At 46.6% G+C, this 20,926-nt stretch overlaps 1 protein-coding gene and 1 gene segment (V, D, J or C); one reads left to right on the top strand and one right to left on the bottom strand.

The window, feature by feature from the left end:
• Window positions 1–334: 334 nt before the first annotated feature.
• Window positions 335–7,182, top strand: LOC132372229 (T cell receptor beta variable 12-4-like). The segment is given in 4 exon segments: window positions 335–408; window positions 500–793; window positions 4,425–4,570; window positions 7,048–7,182. Coding segments are annotated over 4 exon segments (624 nt in total).
• A 6,483-nt stretch (window positions 7,183–13,665) lies between these two features.
• Window positions 13,666–14,081, bottom strand: LOC132371729 (lymphocyte antigen 6E-like). The gene has a single exon (XM_059933193.1). The coding sequence runs from the start codon at window positions 14,056–14,058 to the stop codon at window positions 13,666–13,668; it is 393 nt and encodes a 130-aa protein (XP_059789176.1). The 5' UTR covers window positions 14,059–14,081.
• Window positions 14,082–20,926: the final 6,845 nt, after the last annotated feature.

Here is a 20,926-nt window from a genome sequence, read left to right as displayed (position 1 = left end):
ACTTGGAGTTTGAGGTTCAAACGGAAATAGTTGGCAGGCTCTAGCTAAGAGATTGTATAGAGAAGGCAGTATGAATTGATAATATCAAAACTTCTGCAGGGAGCCTCTGGATGGGTAAATCTCTATCTTAGATCAATTGTAATTGAGTTCAGTCCCTCCTGATTCCTCTCCTGGAGATGCGGCCTTCTTCTCTGAAGGGAGCTTCTGAGTTGTGGCCTGGGGGGAGGGGGCGGGGGTTGGCTCATTCAGTGGTGTCACTGACAAACACATTTGTGGGGATAAGCCGTCCCAAATGCACTTCTCTGCTCGTTTGCACAGGGGCCCCGGTCTGGACAATTCCACATTGTTCTCATCCTGCCATGGGCATCCGAGCCCTGTGCTGTGTGGCCCTTTGTCTCCTGCGAGTAGGTGAGTCCTCGGAATATTCAGCGTCTTCATGTAGGGTTTCCTTATTGTGACTCCAGTATTTTTCGTATTCTGTTTCCAAATTCTTTCACAGAGCCCACAGATGCTGGAGTCACCCAGACACCCAGGCATGAGGTGACAGAAGTGGGACACGCAGTAACTCTGAGTTGTGAGCCGATTTCAGACCACACTGTGCTTTATTGGTACAGACAGACCTTGGTGCAGGGATTGGAGTTTCTGATTTACTTCCTCAACCAAGCTCCTATGGACGACTCAGGGATGCCCAAGGACCGATTCTCAGCTAAGATGCCGAATGCATCATTCTCCACTCTGAAGATCCAGCCCACAGAACCTGGGGACTCAGCCACGTACCTCTGTGCCAGCAGCAAAAACACAGTGCTGCAGAGTCACCCCACCCCATGCAGAAAACCTCCGCTTCCCCTTCTGGCTCCAGCCCCCAGCCATGCTGTGTCCTGAGTAAAAGTCTTCCTAGGCTCCGCCCCTAGCAGCACGGGGGTCTGGTGTTCTCCTGTCCCTAGGGAAGGCAAGAACAGAATGTAACAAGCCATCACATTAGGAAACGTTTGGTGGGAAGGCAGTTGGGGCCTGGTGCCTGGCATTTCTCACAAATTTCTCACAGAGGGTGACAGTCCATGGCTAAGGGTAAATGTCACCCACTGAGCTTTCAGTTTAAGATTGAGTAAGCATCAGATAAACCCAGTTTGAAAAGTATTCTACAAAATACTTGACCGGTGATCTTCAAAAGTGTGAAAATCATTAAAAACAAGAACAGACTGAGAAACTCTCATGGGTTGGAGGAGTCTAAGGAAACATAACAAATGCTATGTGGTATCCTGGATTAGATCTTGGAACAGAACAGTAGAAAAACTAGGGAAATCTGAGTTCAGCCTGTAGCTGAGTTGTAGCAATGTTAAATTCTTGATTTTGAGCAAAGTATCATGGTTATGCATGATGTTAACATTAAGGAAAGTTGGGTGAAGGGTATAGAGGAACCGTAGTATCTTTACAGCTCATGAGAAATAAATTCTCCAGCATTGGGTCTCCGGAGTCCCTACTAAGCCAGCTTGTCATGTTGCTGTTAATTGTACTTGCTTCCCGAGCTCAGAGCACTCAGACAGACCCAGACGCAGCTGCTTCTTCTTGGTCTCTGTTCCAGTGCTTCCTAAACATCAGGCGGGGCAAGGCAGGCTGAGCCGAAGCCTGAAGTGCAGAAATCCACCCCCAAGGCTGCCCTGATGCTTCTCTGAGGCTCCCCTTCTGTCCCCTTTGCACACAGCCCCCAGATATGCTGGGGTCACACTGACTCTGCCATCGCTAGTTTCTGCGAGCTAACAAACACTGAAGCTTAACAGTGAAGAGAATGCCAGTTACAGATTTATACACGAAGGATATAAAGTTGACTCATTAGTGTTACAGGAAAACGATACCCATAAAAATTTCCAAACTGATCAGCAAGACGTTTTGTATTGTGTGGTAGGCTGAAGAATAACCCCCAGCCCCCCACCCCCAAAGATACCCATGTCTTCATCCCTGGAACCTGTGCATGTTGCCTTAGATGGCAGAAATGGACTTTACAGGTGTGATTAAGTTAAGATTTTTGAGAAGGGGTGATTATCTGGGATTAGCCAGCTGGGCCCTAATGAGATCATGTGTCTGTATAAGAGGGAGACACAGGGAGATTTGACACAGATGGAAGAGGAGAAAGCAAGGTAACCACGGAGGCAAAGGTTGAACACATATGAGGTCAATACCTAGTAAATGCATAAACAGGCCAATTTTTATTGGTATCAGGTCTTCCTCATCACCCCTCAAGGGGCAACCTTTGGAGAAAACGTGCTCTTTCTTCTATGCTTCTATTTCCCTAGAGGGAGCTCCTGAGACTGTGGCCGTCTGCTAACAGGGTGATGTCACTGCCTGCCCACACCTTAGAGGGCCACCAGGACATGGATCTGCTTCCATCTCTGCTCATACGTACAAGTTCCCTCATCTGGGAAAGGTCTCATTTTCATCTGGATCCTGCCATCGTTTCCAGGCTTCTCAGCTTAGTGTCCCTTTATCTCCTGGGAGCAAGTGAGTCCTGAGATATGTGAAAATCTCCACTTGGCCCTTTTCCTGTCCATTCTTGTCATGGATGTTCTTGTCTTTTCCCACAGGACACATCTCAGCTGGAGTCTCCCAGTCCCCCAGCCACAGGGTCGTAGAGAAGGGACAGGCCATGAATCTGAGATGTGACCCAATTTCTGGACATGATTATCCTTTTTTTGTACCAATGTGCTGTGGGGAAAGAAATGAAGTTCCCGATATGCTTCCTAAAAGAGTCTATGCAGGATGACTCAGGGATGCCCAAAGACCGATTCTCAGCGGAAAGGACTGAAGGGGAATCGTCCAGTCTGAGGATCCACCCCTCAGAGCTGGACGACTCGGGAGTTTATTTCTGTGCCAGTAGCTGAGGCACAGTGCTTCAGAGCCTGTCCTTGCTGTGCAAAACCGCACCCTCCCCACTCCTCTCAACTCATGGCAGCCCTGAACAGACTTTCCCTGTGCCTCCTCCCCCAAGGAAGACAGGAGAGGAAGAACCAGAATTAACCCTTGAAATACAAGAGTATTTCAAGAAAACTTGGGTGGGGATATCTGTGATTTGGGGTATTTCTGGGGCTCCTTACACAGAACTCAATCTATACAAATCTATTTTTTTTAATTTATTTTATTCAAGTATAGTTGATTTACAGTGTTGTGTTAATTTCTACTGTACAACCAAGTGATTCAGTTATATATATACACACATCTTTTACACATTCTTTTCCATTATGGTTTATCACAGGATATTGAATATAGTTCCCTGTGCTGTATAGTAGGACCTTGTTGTTTATCCATTCTATATATAATAGTTTGCATCTGCTAATCCCAAATTCCCAATCCATATGTAAATCTATTTTTTTTAGCGTGTGTGTGTGTGTGTGTGTGTGTGTTATCCTGGTGTAAAACACAGCAGACTCTTGCCTATCTTGCTGCTCTGATCTAAAAGGAATTGTGATGCTGATTGTGGCCACATCTTTATATGCCCTTTTATCGCAAGATACACAAGTCTCCCTGATGGAAATAAGAATAGTGAATCAAAATGCACTTACTCCTGGTTTGTAGGTTGTTCTCTGATAATAGTGGTAATGGGGATAATAAGTTTAAGTTTCATTTGTCTAGCACAAATCCATTTCCAAACACTTTAAAAACCCCATTTTTGAGTGGAATAACCAGGTCAATTATCATAAAGTTGATTTTCCTTTATCTGTAGGGTCTGATTTTTTAACGTAAAAAGCACAGGTTAGCACTAAATACAGATGTGTGTCAGCCAATCCTGAACATTTGTGAGGTCAGGTCCAGTTGTCACAGTAGAGCTCTGGCGTGTTGGTGAGGCTTGCTAGTGTACTGGTATGGTGGCCTGAGGGCTCTGGATCCAGTCGGAGCAGAATGAAGAACTAGATACATCTCTAAGCGCTGATGCATATCACCCTTTGCACAGATTTCCTCGGGCCAGTGGGGGAAGGCTGCTGCTAGGCACATTTCTACTGGCCACAAGGAGGCGTTCTGGCGTCACTGATGACCACAAGGTGTAGAAAAGTTCCTTGATACTCTCTGAAAAGTGGACATAAATAGAGGGATTCCAGGACTTGATTTCTGCATCAAGGTGAGGATGGCTTGCAAACATCGGTCATCCATCCGTGATGTGGATAGCAAAACAGACATTATCTCAACAGGTTTATAAGTGAGACTTTAGCAAAAGTTATTCATGTGTTGAGGAACCTCGAACTATCTTATAGGATAAAAGAAACGCGGAGTGAGATGGAGAGGCCAGGATGAAATGGAGCAGATATAGGAACAGAGGCAAATAAGGGACCATCACATCTGCTTTATACCTGATCAAGCCAAGCCCAGATGCCCCTGCCAAACACGAAGCTATGTACAGTATCACAGCGAGGAGTGCCCTTGCCCTGGTGAAATCGACATCACAGGCAGATATGCCTATGAGGGACCAGGGACTCTCCGAACTCCCACCTCTCAACCCAGAGATCAGAGTCTCATTCCTGTCCCGGCCCTGCCATGGGTCCCAGGCTTCTCCATTGTGTGGCCTTTTGTCTCCTTGGAGCAGGTGAGTCCCGGTCAGAAAGGACATCTTTGACTAAAGCTATCCTGTCCCCAGGTCTGTGCCTTTCGTTTATGGGTAACATGACTCTCCTTCTTCACTCTGTCTCTAAATCTTCCACCTCCTCTGCCGGTCACATAGGTGCCATGGTCATCCAGAACCCAGGGTACCTTGTTACCAGGATGGGAAAACCAGTGACCCTGAGTTGTTCTCAGAATCTGAATCATGAAGTCATGTTCTGGTACCAACAGAAGCTGAGCCCAGCACCAAGCCTGCTGTTTTACTACTATGATAAAGAATTCAACAATGAAAAAGACACCTCTGATAACTTGCAGTCCAGCTGGCCGAACACCTCCTTCTGTTCTCTTGGCATCCGCTCAGCAGGCCTGGGGGACTCAGCCATGTATCTCTGTGCCAGCAGCCGAGACACAGAACTGAAGCCTTACCTCCCCTCTGTTCATAAACCTCTGTTTCCCAGATCCAAGAGCCTCCTCTAGACCTGTTTCCCCTCCTACAACCACAAGAGGAAGTGGGTTTATGGCTGTCATTATCTCCTTTGCAGACAGAAGTTGGGCCTAAACTTACAAAAACCACTGACAGTTATGCCAAGAGTGGGAAAAGTGGTTACTCTTACCTGCATTCAGTTTGTGGTAATTTCCCAGGATCACCTTAATCACCCATTCTGTTCTCTTCAGTAGATAAATAGGAATTTTTTTTCTCAGTTGTTGTTGTTGTTGTTTTTAAGTCTGAGTTGTTGACTCAGAAACATGTTAAAGGACAGGCCCAGGCATGAGGTAGCCCCACTGTCCTGAGTCCTTGCACTTAGGAGAAGAAACGGCCCTCACAGGCATGTGAATGCAGTCTCACATTTTTCTGATCAAGTAGGGAAAATTAGAACTGCTAAAAATTCGTGCCAGATTTGAAGACACATGAAATGCCTGGGTCATGCATTATTCACAATGCCTTTAGCTATTTTGCCTGATATGTGTCTATGAACCATTTAAGTGGCACAAATAGGACTCATGTCAAAATCTAGAAGCAGCACCGTGGAAGATACATTAAAATTACTAGAGTTTAGCCTATGTTTTTAATATTAATAGAAAATTTTAAGTACTGCAGCTTGATTGAAACAAAAGGGATTTCTGCAGTCTACTAGAACAGCTTTCTAAAAGCCAATAGGTATCTTATGTACTTCACTAGATTGAAATATTTATGATGGCTGATTGAATAAATGGATGCATGAGGGAATAAATTTCGTCAGGGCAAGAAGGAATTGGCATCTGCTAGCTGTGAGATGCCTGAATCAGAAGATGAGAATGTGTTCTATTTTAATTTTAAAGAACACAGAGATATTCCCAGTATGCGATAATTTATTACATCACTACATACGGTCATCAACAACATCACATGCGTCCAACTCTTTAATCAAGAGGCCAAGAAGTACTGCCCAATATCCAATTCTGGTGATGTTAAGTAAAAATCAGAGAAGCTAAAAACCAGCATCTGGGCCACCCACCATCTAACTTCCATGTTCTGCTTTCCTCTCTCTTTGCTCACCACACATCTGCACATCTGATTCAACCCTGTGTCTCTTTATTCATCTGCCTAAATTTCAGATTTTTCTTCTATAAAAGGAGATGTTGGGGCTAGATTTCTCTGGGGCCTCTTCTCACATCGTATGGTTCCATGGCAAAGTCTAGAAAACTGATGCATCCTGAGTGCCATGGCCATAGATGTCCACCAGGGGGCAGGTGAGAGCTCCTTTCCATTCTGTAAACACTCCATGTCCTCTTGAATAAAAGGAGAGGAGAAAAGAAGAGCACAGACTCAGCTCATTCCAGGCCCAGATGAAAGGTGAGACCGGGGCTGAAGATGCAGATGCCCCCACTGCTCCTGGTACCCTGTCTGATCCTCGTACCTGGACGGCTTTGGGAGGTGTGATGGGGGAGGAGGAGGAGGAAAGGGGCTATCGATATGGTGTGCTGTTGATAAGCAGAGCAGCAGAGAATGCCCTTGTTCTCTAGGGCATATGAAGGTGACTAAAAGTGTGAGGACACACTTGGGAAGGAGGAAATTAAAATCTTGGGAGAATCTGATAGAAAAAAATTGGAAGTCATGTTGTTGGATGCTTTGGGACTTTGGAGAGAGTAGGGGGGCAAGAGTGAATGGTGTCTTTTTTAAATTTTTTATTTTATTGTGGTAAGAACATTTAACCCTCCTCACAACATTTTAAGTGTAATATGGTATATACGTACAGTAGAATATTATTCAGCCTTAGAAGAGAAGGAAATTCTGCAATATGACACAGCATGGCTGAACCTTGAGGACATTATATTAAGTGAAATAAGCCAGTCACAGAAGGATAGGAGCTACAAGATTCCACTGATCCAGGAGTGAGTGGTTTCTTCTGGCTTACATCTCATCCCAGCTGCAGCCTCCTCTAATCTCTCTCATTTACACTCAGGGATTTTATTTCCCAACAGCCATACAAGGGCATCTTATACGAGTACAACTTCTGTGACGATCCAATGCCATCAGATGGATTTACAGGAACCAACGATTTTCCAGAACTGACAGTTATTTCCGCAGAGCTTAGCATTGACTATGACCCCTGCTGAAGGCCCCAAACTCACCTAAGAAAGATACATTAGTTCAGGTCCTCTAAGAAGTAAATTAGCCAAGCCTGGGCTAATCATGCAAGGGATTTATTAGAGAAAATGCCTGTCGGGGAAAATGGGAAGGAAGCCACGGGGGCTGGGAAAGTCATCCAGCTGTGATGCAGATCTGGCCTTGTAAGGAGAGAGGGAAGGAGGAAAGGAGGAAAGGGAGGAAAAGGGAGAAAGGAAGAAAAGTAGGTCTTAGGCTGCAATATAGTTCTAAGAAAATCTTAGCAAGGCTGGGCTGGTCCTTAAGTCAAAGTAGAGCTGTAGAGCTCAGTGCCATCGTGGCCTGCCCCTCGCCATGGGGGGGGCAGGGACAACAGCTCGCTTCTCTTGGAATGATACCCCTCTGCTGTCTGAATGGGTCCCTGGGTGGGGTGGGATGCCCTGGTCTTCTTGACTTGTGCCTCCCAGCGTGGAACCTCCACCCTATGAGCAAGCCAGAAAGAGGAAGATTCCAGAACAACTTGACCGGTTGTTTCTGGAATAGAGAGTTCACCCTATGAGTCGGTGCTGGATGGAGGAAGGGAGTCCAGACCTCTGGGCTGGACTGGCCAGGAACAGAGTTTCTACACTGTGGAACCGGTGGGGGTAAGGCGTGCTGGCAGCTGGCTCCTCCCCAGGAGAAACTGGAGGATCCCTGTGTTCTGGACCACGTGCATGTGGGGTAGAGCTTCTGTCACAGAGCAGGAGGGAGGGAGTCATGGCTCAGATGCCACAGACTCATGGCTCTTACTGAGATTTAGTGGATTTTCTTGAGTAACTGTTTCTCCATATGCTGTATGCTCTTGGGACAATTTTCAGAGGCTTTAAGTGCTTGTTTCTAAATTTTCAGCAATTATGTTGTTTTCCCTGGAAATCAGGTATTCAAGGCTCCTCATGCTGCCATTCTGGAAGTGCTTCCCATCCCAACGCAACGGTTTACATAAACAGGTGGACAGGCCCTGGGCTATAATTTGCCAACTCTTGCTCTAGCCTAATTTTGTCCCACTACAAAAGCATGGCCATTCTGGGGGTGCTGGTGAATCTTTTCTGTGGTTTCTCTCTAATGCTTGTTAGTTTCATTCCACACAGACACGTTACTGTTGAGACAAAAATTTCTTATGATCCCTATGAAGATTTCTGGAGTTCTTTGTGTAGCTTCTTCCTCTCTGGTAGTCTTCCTCACAAATTCTAGTGGCCTTTGTCCCCTCTGTCTTTTAACCTCTGTCTCATCACAAAATTTACATGTTCTGTTTTTCCCTCCTCACTGTGCGCAGACATTTCCCCGTTTTTTCTGGTTTTAGAAGAATCACAGTCTTGTGCTGCCTGTTTTCCAATGATTGAGTACAGTTGTTTCATATATTCTACATTTTTTTTGCTTATACACAGCAGGATTCTAAATTTAATGGATAGATTTAGGTTTTGGTAACTGCATTTAAAAAAATAATAGGAAATAAGAAACCTAATTGAAAGTAATGTGAATGAAACTGAAGGAAGAGAAATTTCCAGGACTTAGTGGATAGTCTACAGTTAGTGTTGTCAAATGCTAGAAAGAGATCAAGCAGACAGAGAAACAAAAATAAGTTTTTGTCCTAGAAAATACATAATGTTATTCTTTAGGGGAATATTTTCATAAGAATATATAGAATGGAAATACTCCATGAAAAAGCTGAAGATGGCATCTAAAGGAGTGATTCCTTTGTGGCAAAAGCCAACATGTCTTTATATAAAGATTATTGGGTTCTAGGAAGTGATCACGTCACAGAGAAGCTGCTTATGCGGGATGTAAGAACCTGAGAGAAAGCCACCTGACTCTGCCCTTTTCCTACTTCTGCCATGTGCCCAAAATTCACCTGCTTCATTGTCCTTTGTCTCCTGGGTGCAGGTAAGTCCCTGTTCTGACCTTTCAGCCCCCTGCTCTAAGCCTTTCATCCATGTCATCAGATGCCCTCAAGGGCTAAGTCTCCAACTTCTGTGTGCTTTCTTCACAGGCTTCCTTGAGGCAGAAGTCAGCCAGACTCCAGGGCACCTGGTCCAAGGGAAAGGACAGAAAGTGAAAATGTATTGTGTTCCAAGAAAAGGAGACGTTTATGTTTCCTGGTATCGACAGATCCTGGCAAAAGAGTTCAAGTTCTTGATTTCCTTCCAAAATAATAAAGCCTTGGATGAAACAGAGATGCCCAAGGAGAGGTTTTCAGCTGAGTGCCCCCTAAACTCACCCTGTAGCCTGGAGATCCAGCCTGCGGAGCTGCAGGATTCAGCCGTGTATCTTTGTGCCAGCAGTGATTCCACAGTGATAAATATTTGCTAATCTTAATGCACAAACTCAATCTGGGCTCAGCTCAGGAAGCAGGTGGTATAATAGGTTGAAAGGAAATAACAGAAGCCAACTAGAGCTATCTTAAGCCAAATGGAAATTTCTTACAAGGCTAAATGTATATCCTATAAAACCTCAAAACAAGAGCACAGGCATTTCTCTGGAATGAAATCCTGGAACTGTGACATGGCGGATTTGATAACATTTTTTTTTCCACCTTGTTGGCTCCATTTATTCTCCCTTATTATAAACTGTCTCCTCTATTTTTTTTTTTTTTTTGACAGGTAAGGAAAATGTTTATTAGTATAGGACGCTTGTGAGAGATACAAGCGGGCAGGCAAGGGAGCGCCGTGATGAAAGCTGGGTGGGCTACATTTTTATAATGTAGAAAAAGTGAGGAGGGGAAGAAGACCACCTCTTCCTCATCCTTGAGTAGACGTCAAACTTCCGTCATCAGCTCTTCCTCCACGTCAGGCAGGGAAGTTTTCTTGTCCCTACGTGGTCAAACCAGGACTGTCATGGTGCTATGGAAATGGGCAAAAAGGGGGTAACATATACTAAAATGCGGTAAATCATCTCAGGTTTCAGTATAATGTCACCTTTCCCTATATTTTTGTTTTAGGTGTGCGCAGAGGAACATGTCCTAGGGATCATTAACTTACCGACATCACTGGGCAGGACGTGGGGCTCATCCCACCATTGCTTTGGGGCATGTCTTGTGCTTCTGTTGCAAAGTCTTACTGCTAGGCAGGCCTGCTTGGTTTCCATGCGAAGCAGCTTTCTTCAGTGATCATTAACTTACAGGGGTCTCCCATACTTTTTTCTTTACTTATGATCCCTTAGTGGGAGTAATTATTAATCACCTACTTTGTCCCTTCACTCTGTCCCTATCACCACCACTGCCCCACCCTGCTGGTCTCAGTCCTTTTAGCAAAGTCTCTTGTGATTTATTTTGAGTGAAAACACAGTGGATGCATTCTACATGGGGACTGTCAACAATAAACAAAGCAAACAAAATGCGCAATGTGAAAGCAGTTGTTGGCCTGGAAACTGGGCTCACCTCTTGGTAGGTGTGGAGCCAAAAGGCACAACCAAGCCAAAGAGCAGGAGAAGGAAGGATGTATTACGGGCAGCAAGTAAGGAGAACACCAGGGATCCTACCCAAAGCAGAGTCTCCCCAACAGCGACACTGGGGAATTTTTAAGCTAAGGGTCTGTGCATATTCATGAAGGGGCTTGAGCAGAGGATTATTCAGTATAGAATCGGGGCAAAGGTTGACGGAGTCCAAGCTTGAGCTGATTGAAGTCAGAAGGGTCAACATAATCCTCCACCCATAATCCTCCTGGAGGGGGGGCCTTAGTTCCTTACAGAACTCAAAGATATACTATTATGTATATTCCTTTGATGACCGAGACCTGTTCAAGGAGAAGCATTGCGGCCAGGCTTAGATCACAGAATGGCTTAGGCCAAAATGGCTTCTCTTATGTCAAGAAAGCCATTCCTGGTTCTCTTTCTCTGGGGACCCCCTAAACTATCTGCTTACACAGTGAGCTTCCAGTTTTTGCAGGGACTTTACTGAGGACTCTGGCCTGGGGAGACAGCCTCTCAGTAGCTCTGAGGAAATGCTCTAAAGAGGTAGGGGAGGAGCAAGGATATATATGAGTTTTTTGATTGGGAAGTACAGGTGGTCAAGTATACATCTTGGTAAAAGATTACTGCTAATCACAAAAGACAGACATCTCAAGTTACTGATTTTAGTGCTTTCTGTGTTTGGGAAGACGCAAGAATCAGTGGTCATTGAAATTCTCCCTTAGATCCACATCTTAACTAGGGGCCCACATCCAAAACACAGCATACCTCCTCCTGCTTTCCCCCATCCTGAATTCGCCGCAGGGCGCTCTGCAGTTGGGCGACTGCAGGGGGTTGCAATTTAATCCTTGTGGAACTGGAATGGTGGGCAGCATTTTTGTTGTTGTTTTTTGGCCTCACCGCTAGGCAGGCATGTGGGATCTTAGTTCCCCGACTAGGGATAGAACCCATGTCCCCTGCAGTGGGAGCACGGAGTCTTAACCACTGGACTGCCAGGGAAGTCCCTGCAACGCTCTGTTCACAGGACTCCGAACTCCAGGGGTAACCAGCATTCCTGGGGGACATTCTGATTTCATCCCCTTGAATTCTTTTTCTTGCTTTGGTTTTTAATGCTGGTCTGACCCACTCAAGTGAATCTCAACATTTCCACCACCCCATGAGTCTCAACCAGACTGCTGTGATGTGCTTCTGGACCCTTCCACAAGATGCTGGCTGGGCCTGGATCTCCTTCCCCTCGTCGTCCCGCTGGATCACCCTGATTTCCCCGGGGCAGACCCCTCCTCCCGTCCCTCCCTGGAGCTCTATCACTGCATTGGTGCTCAAGCCCGTGTATTGGCTGGCATCTTCCTGGTGGCAGTGACACTGAGGCCGCTGCATTCATGTGTGTCACAGGGCCCATCCTGTGCAGAGCTGCTCGCCTGCCCCTGGGACCGGGACCCGGGATATGGGCCGGAGCCCAAGCTTCCGCAGTGACCACTGTCCTGCCCTGCCGCACAGCGATGCTTGGACCCTGGACCCAGGCACGTCAGAGCTTCTGGCCAGCCCGGACCCAGCCCTGCTGAGTTCGCTCCCGCCACCCGGGAGATGTGACAGCCTCCTGAGGGATAAACACATCACTCTCCACAGGACACCCAGCTGCAGCCCTCAGTTCATTGCTCCTCCTCGGCCACCAGCCCAATCAAAGCATCCCCTTGGCTTAGAACTCAGACACTCCCCCACTGCAGAGGCTGGGACCCCCTGGCTTAGCCACAGACCACAGTCGGGCATGCCGGGGGAGTAGGCGTGCAGCAGGGAGGGCTGCCGGCTCCGGCAGCAGCACCCCTGCCCTCCAGCCGGGGTCCAGGCCTTCCCAGGGGAGTTCCCCCCCGACTCCTCCCATAGGCCCTTGGGATGGATGACTCGCTCACCCACTTACTGAGCTCCTCCCCCCACGTCCTCACCCCCCCGCTGTGCTTTGTGTCCTCCTCAGCCTGACTGGCCCAGGTACCCTGTACCCAAGTCCCAGAACCCCCGGGGGGGGGGTCCCCTCCCGCCCAACCCCATCCCTCCCTCTGCAGAGTCCTGCCTTCCAGCCAGAAGCAGGCTGACCTCCGCTGGTTTCTCTGTCCAGTCCAGTCCTGTCCGGAGGATAAACTTCCCGAACAACCCTGCCCGGCCGAGGGCAGCTAGCTGTGGACTCAGGCAACTCTCTTCCCCACTGCCTCCCAGTGGGCCTCACTGTGGTGCCCGATCGCAGGGGACCCCCGGACCCCCTACACCTGAGGCTCTGGATCTCTGCTGCCCCCTCCCCGTCGTTAGGACCCTGATGGGAGGGGCGGTCTCGGGCTCTGGGCCACACCCAGAGCGGGAAAGGGTGGGAACATCTGTGTTTATCTGAGGCACCGAAGCCGCAGGAGGGCTCCAGTGTGGCGGTGGAGGGAGGGGCCCGAGACGCAGCTGGATTTCGGGCTGGGAGCAGATTCCTGGGTCAGCAGCCTAGACCTGGGGACAGTGACAGCCCTGTCTCCCCAGAGGCTGCCCTTGAAGTGAGTGAAATGAGGTGTGCAGAGGTGCCAGGGAAAGGGGTTCTGTCCTGGCGCTTGGGGCTCTAGGGGCTGCGGATGCCGGGGTCCTGGCGCTTACTCCCATCCCCTCCCCCCGACACAGGCCGAGACCTGGCCACACACTCACCCACGCCCGGCAGGGCACGCGGACCACACGCCTGTCCACACAGCCCATCTTCTGCACCTGCGGACGGACAGGGCCTGCACAGGGGCAGACCTGGGACCACGTGTCCCTCCCAGCACGTCCCTGGGACTCAGTTCTGACTCCGGGACCCTCAGGCTCCGTTCCCAGGTTCCCCCTGGAAGGCTGTCCGGGAAGTAAGGGTAGCTGGCAGGGGTGTGGGTGCAGAGGGCAGGGGGGGCCTAGGGGGCCCCAGGGCCTAGAGGGGGCGCTCAGCAGGGTGAGGATTCAGAGGAGGAGGCTTCGAGATCCTCTTGCGTCTCGGAGGGGCTGGGCTTTCCTTCCTTCCTCAGCTTTGGGAGTCTGGGCCGGGCACAGGGTCTCGGCGGTCAGGGGCCAAATCGCAGCAGAGCCGACAGCAGGCTGAGCGGGAGCCCGAGGCCCAGCACGGTGACGCTGGCCCGCAGCCCGCCGTCGGCCGCACTGACGTTGCACGGGAAGCTCTGGCAGCAGCGGCTGCCCACGGACGCCGCGCAGAGGTCGACGCTCGGGATGGGGCAGATCCGGGAGCAGCCCTTGTTCAGGGTGTAGCCCAAGTCCACCACGTTCCCGATGCCAGCGGATGCAGAGATGGTCACACAGTAGCTGTCCGTATCGGAGCGGACGGTGGGCTTCAGGCAGTACCAGTTGCTGTCCTTATTCACGCAAGAGAAGCACACCAGGGAGTGGGCTCGCTCCACACCCAGGAGGGCAGCCAGCAGCACGGGCAGGAAGACCTTCATTCTGGAGGGGTCTGGCGTCCCGGCTTGGGGTCTCACGAAGCCTGGGGTCTCATGAAGCCGAAGGAGTCAGCCTTGCTCGCGGGGGGACGCAGGTCCCCAGCCTGGCCGCGCAGGCAAGCCTGCCCCCTGTCCTCTATTTCTTAGATTTCATAGTAGCGGATGATTCTAGATTCAGATGTCAGCCCTCCAGCCACATTGAGAAGAACCAACCTTCTCTCATGCTAGATTCCAAATCCAGAAAATAGGGGGAAGAAAAGATCCTGTTTTACTCAGAAACATGCTTTGGAAAGTACATTAGTCAAATGAGTTGAGTTATTTTGAACAACATGGCAGCTGAGGGTCTGTCACTTTGGCCTTATGGATCAAGGATTCCAAAGAGAGGAATTCTATAATTAGGAGCCGGGTCACCCAAGAGATGTCCGTCACACATGAGGTGTGAAGGATAATCAATGCATTTGCTGGATAGGAAAAGAGAAAGAATTAGAGAAGGGATCAAATCCTTAGTCTTTAGAATAATGTCAGACCAAGCGAAAACACTGGTTACTTTCTTTTTAAGGAGTTAAATCCAGGTAACACAAAAAGCATGTTAATTTTAAGTGTAACCGTGTCAGACCCCACAGTCACTAATTCGTTTCTATGGAGTTGAGGGAGGAGACAGATTAATATGTTCTCAGTGGAAAAATACCTGATGTGCAGACAACTGAAAACTGATATTCAGACAGTTGAAGAATCCTCAGGTATCTGATCCAAAGTGTAATGAGGGACAATACATTCCACATCAGTGTAAGTGAGAGGACCTAGGGAGGTCATTGCCATGACATAGAGCAGATAGAGAATTCAAAATCCCTCTGTTAAAATTTGATGATCCACTCCTTTCACAAAACTGGTCATTTCTACACCACCTACCACGAGGCTTTTTTATACACTCTTTCTAGTCACATCTGCTCTTATTTCAGTATAAGATGAACCCAGTTGCTTTACTCCCAGAAGTCCAGATATAATTCTTCTTTTCTCAGGCAAAATTTCATTCTGACCCCTTGAAACAGAAGCTCAAAAATAAGTGCCCCATATTGTCCATTTGTGTTCCTCTCCAAATCCAGTCTTACTCTTGATCACCAACACCTTTGCTTTTGTTGCAAAAGAGTCACTCCTTTGAATGCTATCTTCAGCTTTTTAGGGGAATATTTCCATTCTTATGAAACTATTCTCCTAAACATTAAAATTATATACATGCTGGAAAAAAGACATTTCTGTTTCTCTGCCTGCCTGATTTCTTTGAAGCATTTGACAGTACTGACTATACCCTAAGCCCTGGAAATTTCTCTCAGCTTCATTTACATCATCTTCAATTAGGTTTCTCATTTCCTATTGATCCTTTTCTTTTAATGCAATTCTCAGAACCTAAATTTATCCAGTAAATATTCTCTTTCCCAGGATAATTCTTCTTGTTCTACTTACATTTTAACATGTAATTTAATGCATTAAGTGCTCTGTTTTTGGTTAGTTTAGCCTATTAAGAATCTCTACTCAAAAAAATTGTAAAGTGTGATCTGAGACAACTTGCCTCACCTGAGTGTTAGGTTAAACAGGTAAATTCTAGGACAGAGGCAGAATTTCTGGAGGAGGGTTATAGGAATGCATATAATTTTGCCTAGTCCCTGGTGATTTTTTGTTCATGTGAAACGTTGAGAACTTCTGCCAAGAGAACTTTCTAAGATTGATAGAATTGCAAACTTGTGTAGAGCTCTATCGTTTTCTTCTTGCTCTATTTTTGCTCTCTTCTTTTCCCTTTTCCACTTCCTCTTATGTTTTCCTTAAACTTCAACTTCCCTAAGAGCTCTCAAGTGGGTTTGGAGCCTGCTTACATCATCCATGTAGCAAAGTAAACGAGACACTGAACATCTGGATCAAGGATTCCCCATCTCCTGCAGAAGGTACCCCTGAGTCTGTGGGTGTTGTCAGGGGAGCCCAGAACCTCCATTCCTCTTGGCTGCTGTGCCTCAGAAACCAGTGATGGGAAAGCTCATCCTGCCCCGACCCTGCCATGGACACCGGCTCCTCTTCTGGGTGACCCCCTGCCTCCTAGGGGAGGTGAGCTCAGGAGTGCATGAGAACTTGTGTAGAAGATGTTTACTTGGAGCTACTGTAGGACCACTCTCGATGCCTCCATCTCCTCCCACAGGACATGCAGTCCCTGGAGTCCGTCAGACCCCATCCACTGGAGCAGAGAGATAGGACAAGGGGTGAGTCTCAGATGTGATCCAATTTCTGGTCACCTATTTGTTTACTGGTATCAACAAAATCTGGGGCTGGAAATGGAGTTTCTGATTTCCTTTCATTCCCAAACCACCGCAGCTGAGTCAGGATGCCCAAGGAACGATTCTCAGCTGAAAGACCCAATGACACCTATTCCACCCTGAAGCTCCATCCCGCGGAGCTGGGGACTCGGCTGTGCATCTCTGCGCCGCGGCGGCATGGGCGGCGCCGCGTGGCGGAGTCAGTTTCTTCCAGTGTGCGAGCTCCCTGGTTTCTCTCCTCCCCCTGAGCTCTAGGAAGACGTGTGAAAAGGCGCTTCCCCGTCCTCCTGCCTCAGAAGCAGCAGCTTGATCGCTGTGGCTCCAGCTGCTGCCGGTAGGAAGCCGGACCATAAACCATTGCTTAAATTATCAGGATGGGCATGCTTTGGGGCCCGGGCTTCTGAAATTCCTAAAAGTAATGCAGAATTAGGCAGTCTGTGAATTGCGAGTTTAGGAATAAAGACCCCTCCCTGCCCCCAGCCAGATTCAAGTACAGAGAGACCAGATAGCTGAGGTTGATATCTCAAAAATGCTAAGAAATTCCTTCTGAGTTTACATCAAAGACAACTGCCCTGCAAACTCTTTCTCCATCAACGTACCCTCCGGAGGTGGTGACCTCTATGTGGAACCACAGAATGCAGACTACCAGGGGTTTATAATAGTCCTGTTATCTCAGGTCTGGCCCCTCCAAGACCGACAGTCCCTTAAAATGGTTAAATAGGAATAACTGAGGAAAGAGCAACCACAGTCTTCTGGAGAGGAAGGAAGACAGAGAAACTGATTAGTAACACCCCACTCAGAGATTACGTAGGAAATTCAAATCTCACATCCTGGTACAGCTGCCCAGGGGAGCATGAACTTATACTCTATGATTTCAACCCCTCAACTCCTCCCTTCTCTCTCATAGGCTCCAGATCCACAGACACATTAGGAATTCAGGAAACCTGCTTCCTAATCACAATTCTGGCTTTTTTATTTTAAGCTGTAAGACGTCGGCAGATGCCCTCAACTCCCTGAGACTCAGTGTTCTCTTTCAAATTAGAGACTTGCACCATTTATTTGCAAGATCCATTTATCTGTTGGATCTCCAAGATCCGACATGACTGTGATTTTTTGACTCAGGATATATCTCCATTTTTCCCCCACACCCGTGACCACAGGGATTGCTGGGGAAGACATGACATGACCATCTGGCAATAACTGAGCATAATTATACAGGTAGACAACACCAATCCAGAGAACATCTGCTTGGAAGGGGCATTATAGGACATCGCTACGTGCCTCAACATGGATGCTGACTTGAAACGTGTTCCTGTCACAGAAACTAGTATATATTTCCTGAAGTCTCCCCAACTGCTGCCAGTTGGCAGTAAAGGAGCGTGTCAGAAAGTCGACCATGTAAGGAGATCAAACACTCTGATTTACATAGCGACCCTGATTCAGGCCTGTTGTCCTGGCATCATTATTAAGAGTACCCTATTTCACATATTAAAGGGTTCGTTTTGGACAACAAATTATACGGCCATTGTAGATCATGACACAAACTGCAGCATCTCTCTGTGAAAAGCAAACTGTTTATTATCTCAGTGAATTGTGTTACAGAAAATTTTACTCAGACACTTATTAAAATGAAAAGGCAGACTTTATTCAGTGGAACTACAGCAATGGGGTTTTGTAGTAGGGGAGACAGATTGGGCTCAACTCAAATAAACAAGGAAAAGTGGAAATTTATAGCCAAGGAGCAGGGAGATGGAGGGGGTCAGTAGATGGAGATTTACTAAGAGGAAACACCAGGAAACACTAAGAGGGCTTCTGGCTAAACTGAGCTACCTGAGTTCTTGCTGAAGGCAAGCCAGGATGATCAGACATCATCTGGGGGGCAGGGGGAGATGAGGAATTAGGTCAGATATTAAGGGTAGCCAGATATTGAAGGTGGGAGATTCTGGCTAACTGACTTAGCAGGATTTTTGCTAAATTTGGGCTCTTGAGGACTGCCCAAGAACGGGGCCTAGTTCAAAAAGAGGAGAATGGATTCTTGAGGTGGAGAACGGACAGAATTTTAACACTTATCTGTTGTAAGAGGTGAAGGAAAATAATGAGACAAAGATGACCCTTAGGTTTCAAGAATAATAAGATGATCGACACATCTAGGGAGCAGAGATGAAAGAGAACATTCAGTGAAGAAATTCAGTTTGGATCATTTTGAAATTGAGGTACATTTGATGTATCCACATGGATATCCTTATAATGAAAAAAACAAAACAAAACCTATCTTTTTCCTTTTTTCATGACCAGTGGCCTCACCCACTGCTGTTCCACATTTCAAGGCTAACACACACACACACATGCACACATATGCACACATACGCACACACATGCACACACATGCACACATATGTGTGGACATGCACATATGTACACACATCCATGTAAAGGCACACATCAGCTTTTCCTCCCCCCACCTTCCCCAGCAGAGGGCAGTATCAAATGGTTGCCATGGGCTCCAGGGAAGAACGAACAGGGAGTGACTTCTAATTGGTACAGGATTGTTTTTAGGGTGACGATAATGTTCTAGAACTACATGGTAGTGATGGTTGCACATCACTCAACCTAAAAAGATTCAAATATTCTAGCTTGAATTTCAGAGAAAAAGAGTATGTTTTCAAGAGATATCATTGTGAATAGGAGAATGTGTTGTCTACTTTGTATTGTGTAACAGCTTTACTGATGAACTTGTCAATCTTCTAAAAGTATAAAACATTTTACAAGCTTCTCAGTAAATGCACTCTTTAGGTGGCCTAAAAAATTAACCAACTATTGATTATTATAGTAATATAGCTGGATCTCAAAATGATTACAATGATGGAAATAAGCCAGATGCAGATGAATACATACTATCAATATATTTTTCTATTTATATGAAAATCCAGAAAATGCAAACACATGTATATTGACAGGAAGCAGGCCAGCGATTGCCTAGGGATAGCACAGGTGGGAAGGGTTGGGAGGGAAAGATTACAACATGACACAGAGAAACCTTTTGAGGTGATGGATAAGTTCACTATCTTAATTGTGGTTATGGTTCCACATTTGCATACGTATGTGAAACTTTTTTAAGTGTGTGCAGTTTATTTGTATGTCAATTATACCTCAATAAAACTGTGTTTAAACTGAGGTGTGATTAACATATAACATTGTATAAGATATACAAGGTGTTGCTTTGATACATTTATATATTACAATATGGCTACTGTAGTTATAATACTGTTATGTCAAGCTAACACCTCTATCACATCACATAATTATTGTTTCTTTTTAATGATGAGAGCAATTAAAAGCTAGTCTCTTAGCAACTTTGAAGTTTATAATACTAATAACAATGGAAAGGAAATCCAAAAGTGTTTGGCAAAGTGTTTAAGCCAATAATTGACAGGCTTGGAGACAGATAAGGGAAATTAAATGATATTTTATGCCCGACTTATCTCCTAAACTTACTCAGTATTTCCCAAATTAATTTTTATTATCCACCTGTCTGTAGTTTAGTCAACTTGGACCCTGTTAAGAAATGTTCCCTCAATTGAAGAGTAGGGGCACATTATCAGGGCTTCAAACGAGAGGGAATGAGGGGAAAAAGTGAGGGCTGTCTTCTGAGGTTTTAGCATTGAAATGAATCTTTAGCCCTTTGTGTGCTTGTGGTGGAGGGGAAGTACCTGCTATTTTGTCAGAAGAGCCAAGTTTGAAGGTCTGAAAGTGAAGCTTTGACCAGGTAAGTTTCAAGTGCCAAAGGCAATTACATACATTATAGCAATTGTCCCACAGCATTTTGAGCTGCGGAGTTGAGACATCGGAGCTGTCAGCCTCCACCAGTTTATCACCGTCACTCCCACCAGAACATCAGGACCAGTGCTCTTTAACGCTTCCTATTCCAACACACAGTTTACTGCTTAAATCTATGGATAACTCATCCCAATGTTTGATTGGTAACTAAGACCAGAACGAAAAGTTCTGGAACATGCAGTAGTGAACAGGAGGGAGTGAAAAGGAATGCTAAGGCACCTGCTCCTTATCTTACCCGCTTGATTGGGCTTAAACCCAGAAAGAGGGAAGACTGATCATCGGCAGCTGATGGAAACATTCACAAGTTGCTTGGTGAGATTCTGCACGTAAGCAGAGTTGCTTTGGACCCTAAGTAACAAGAGCACCTCAGAGATGATGGGGAGATAACGCATTCACCCACCGCCCTAGAGCAGCCTGAGGATTCTGGGTCTGGCAGCACCCAGGAAGAGTCCATTCAGGCTAGTTGTGTGTGTTCAGTGACGGGCATTTTCGTCAATAGCACTGATGAACAGTTTGGAGTATTTCCAGGAGAAATAACTGAGCTGATTAAGTGGTGATGGCAGCTGAGTTCTGATTGAAGTGTACATTTGGGTAAGCCTACTGAATACCTCCCCAAATAACAGAGACCCTTTGAAGGAGGCCCTAGGATCTTGCAATTAATAAAAGAAGGCCTTAAGCCATGGTTATTTGGACACTAAAATTTACCATGATCTTATTTATTATTTGAAGCCTTG

The sequence above is a fragment of the Balaenoptera ricei genome, chromosome 9, assembly GCF_028023285.1.
Source record: "Balaenoptera ricei isolate mBalRic1 chromosome 9, mBalRic1.hap2, whole genome shotgun sequence".
Taxonomy (NCBI): Eukaryota; Metazoa; Chordata; class Mammalia; order Artiodactyla; family Balaenopteridae; genus Balaenoptera; species Balaenoptera ricei.
Note: the sequence above shows the minus strand (reverse complement) of the source record. Positions and strands in the feature narration are given on the sequence as shown.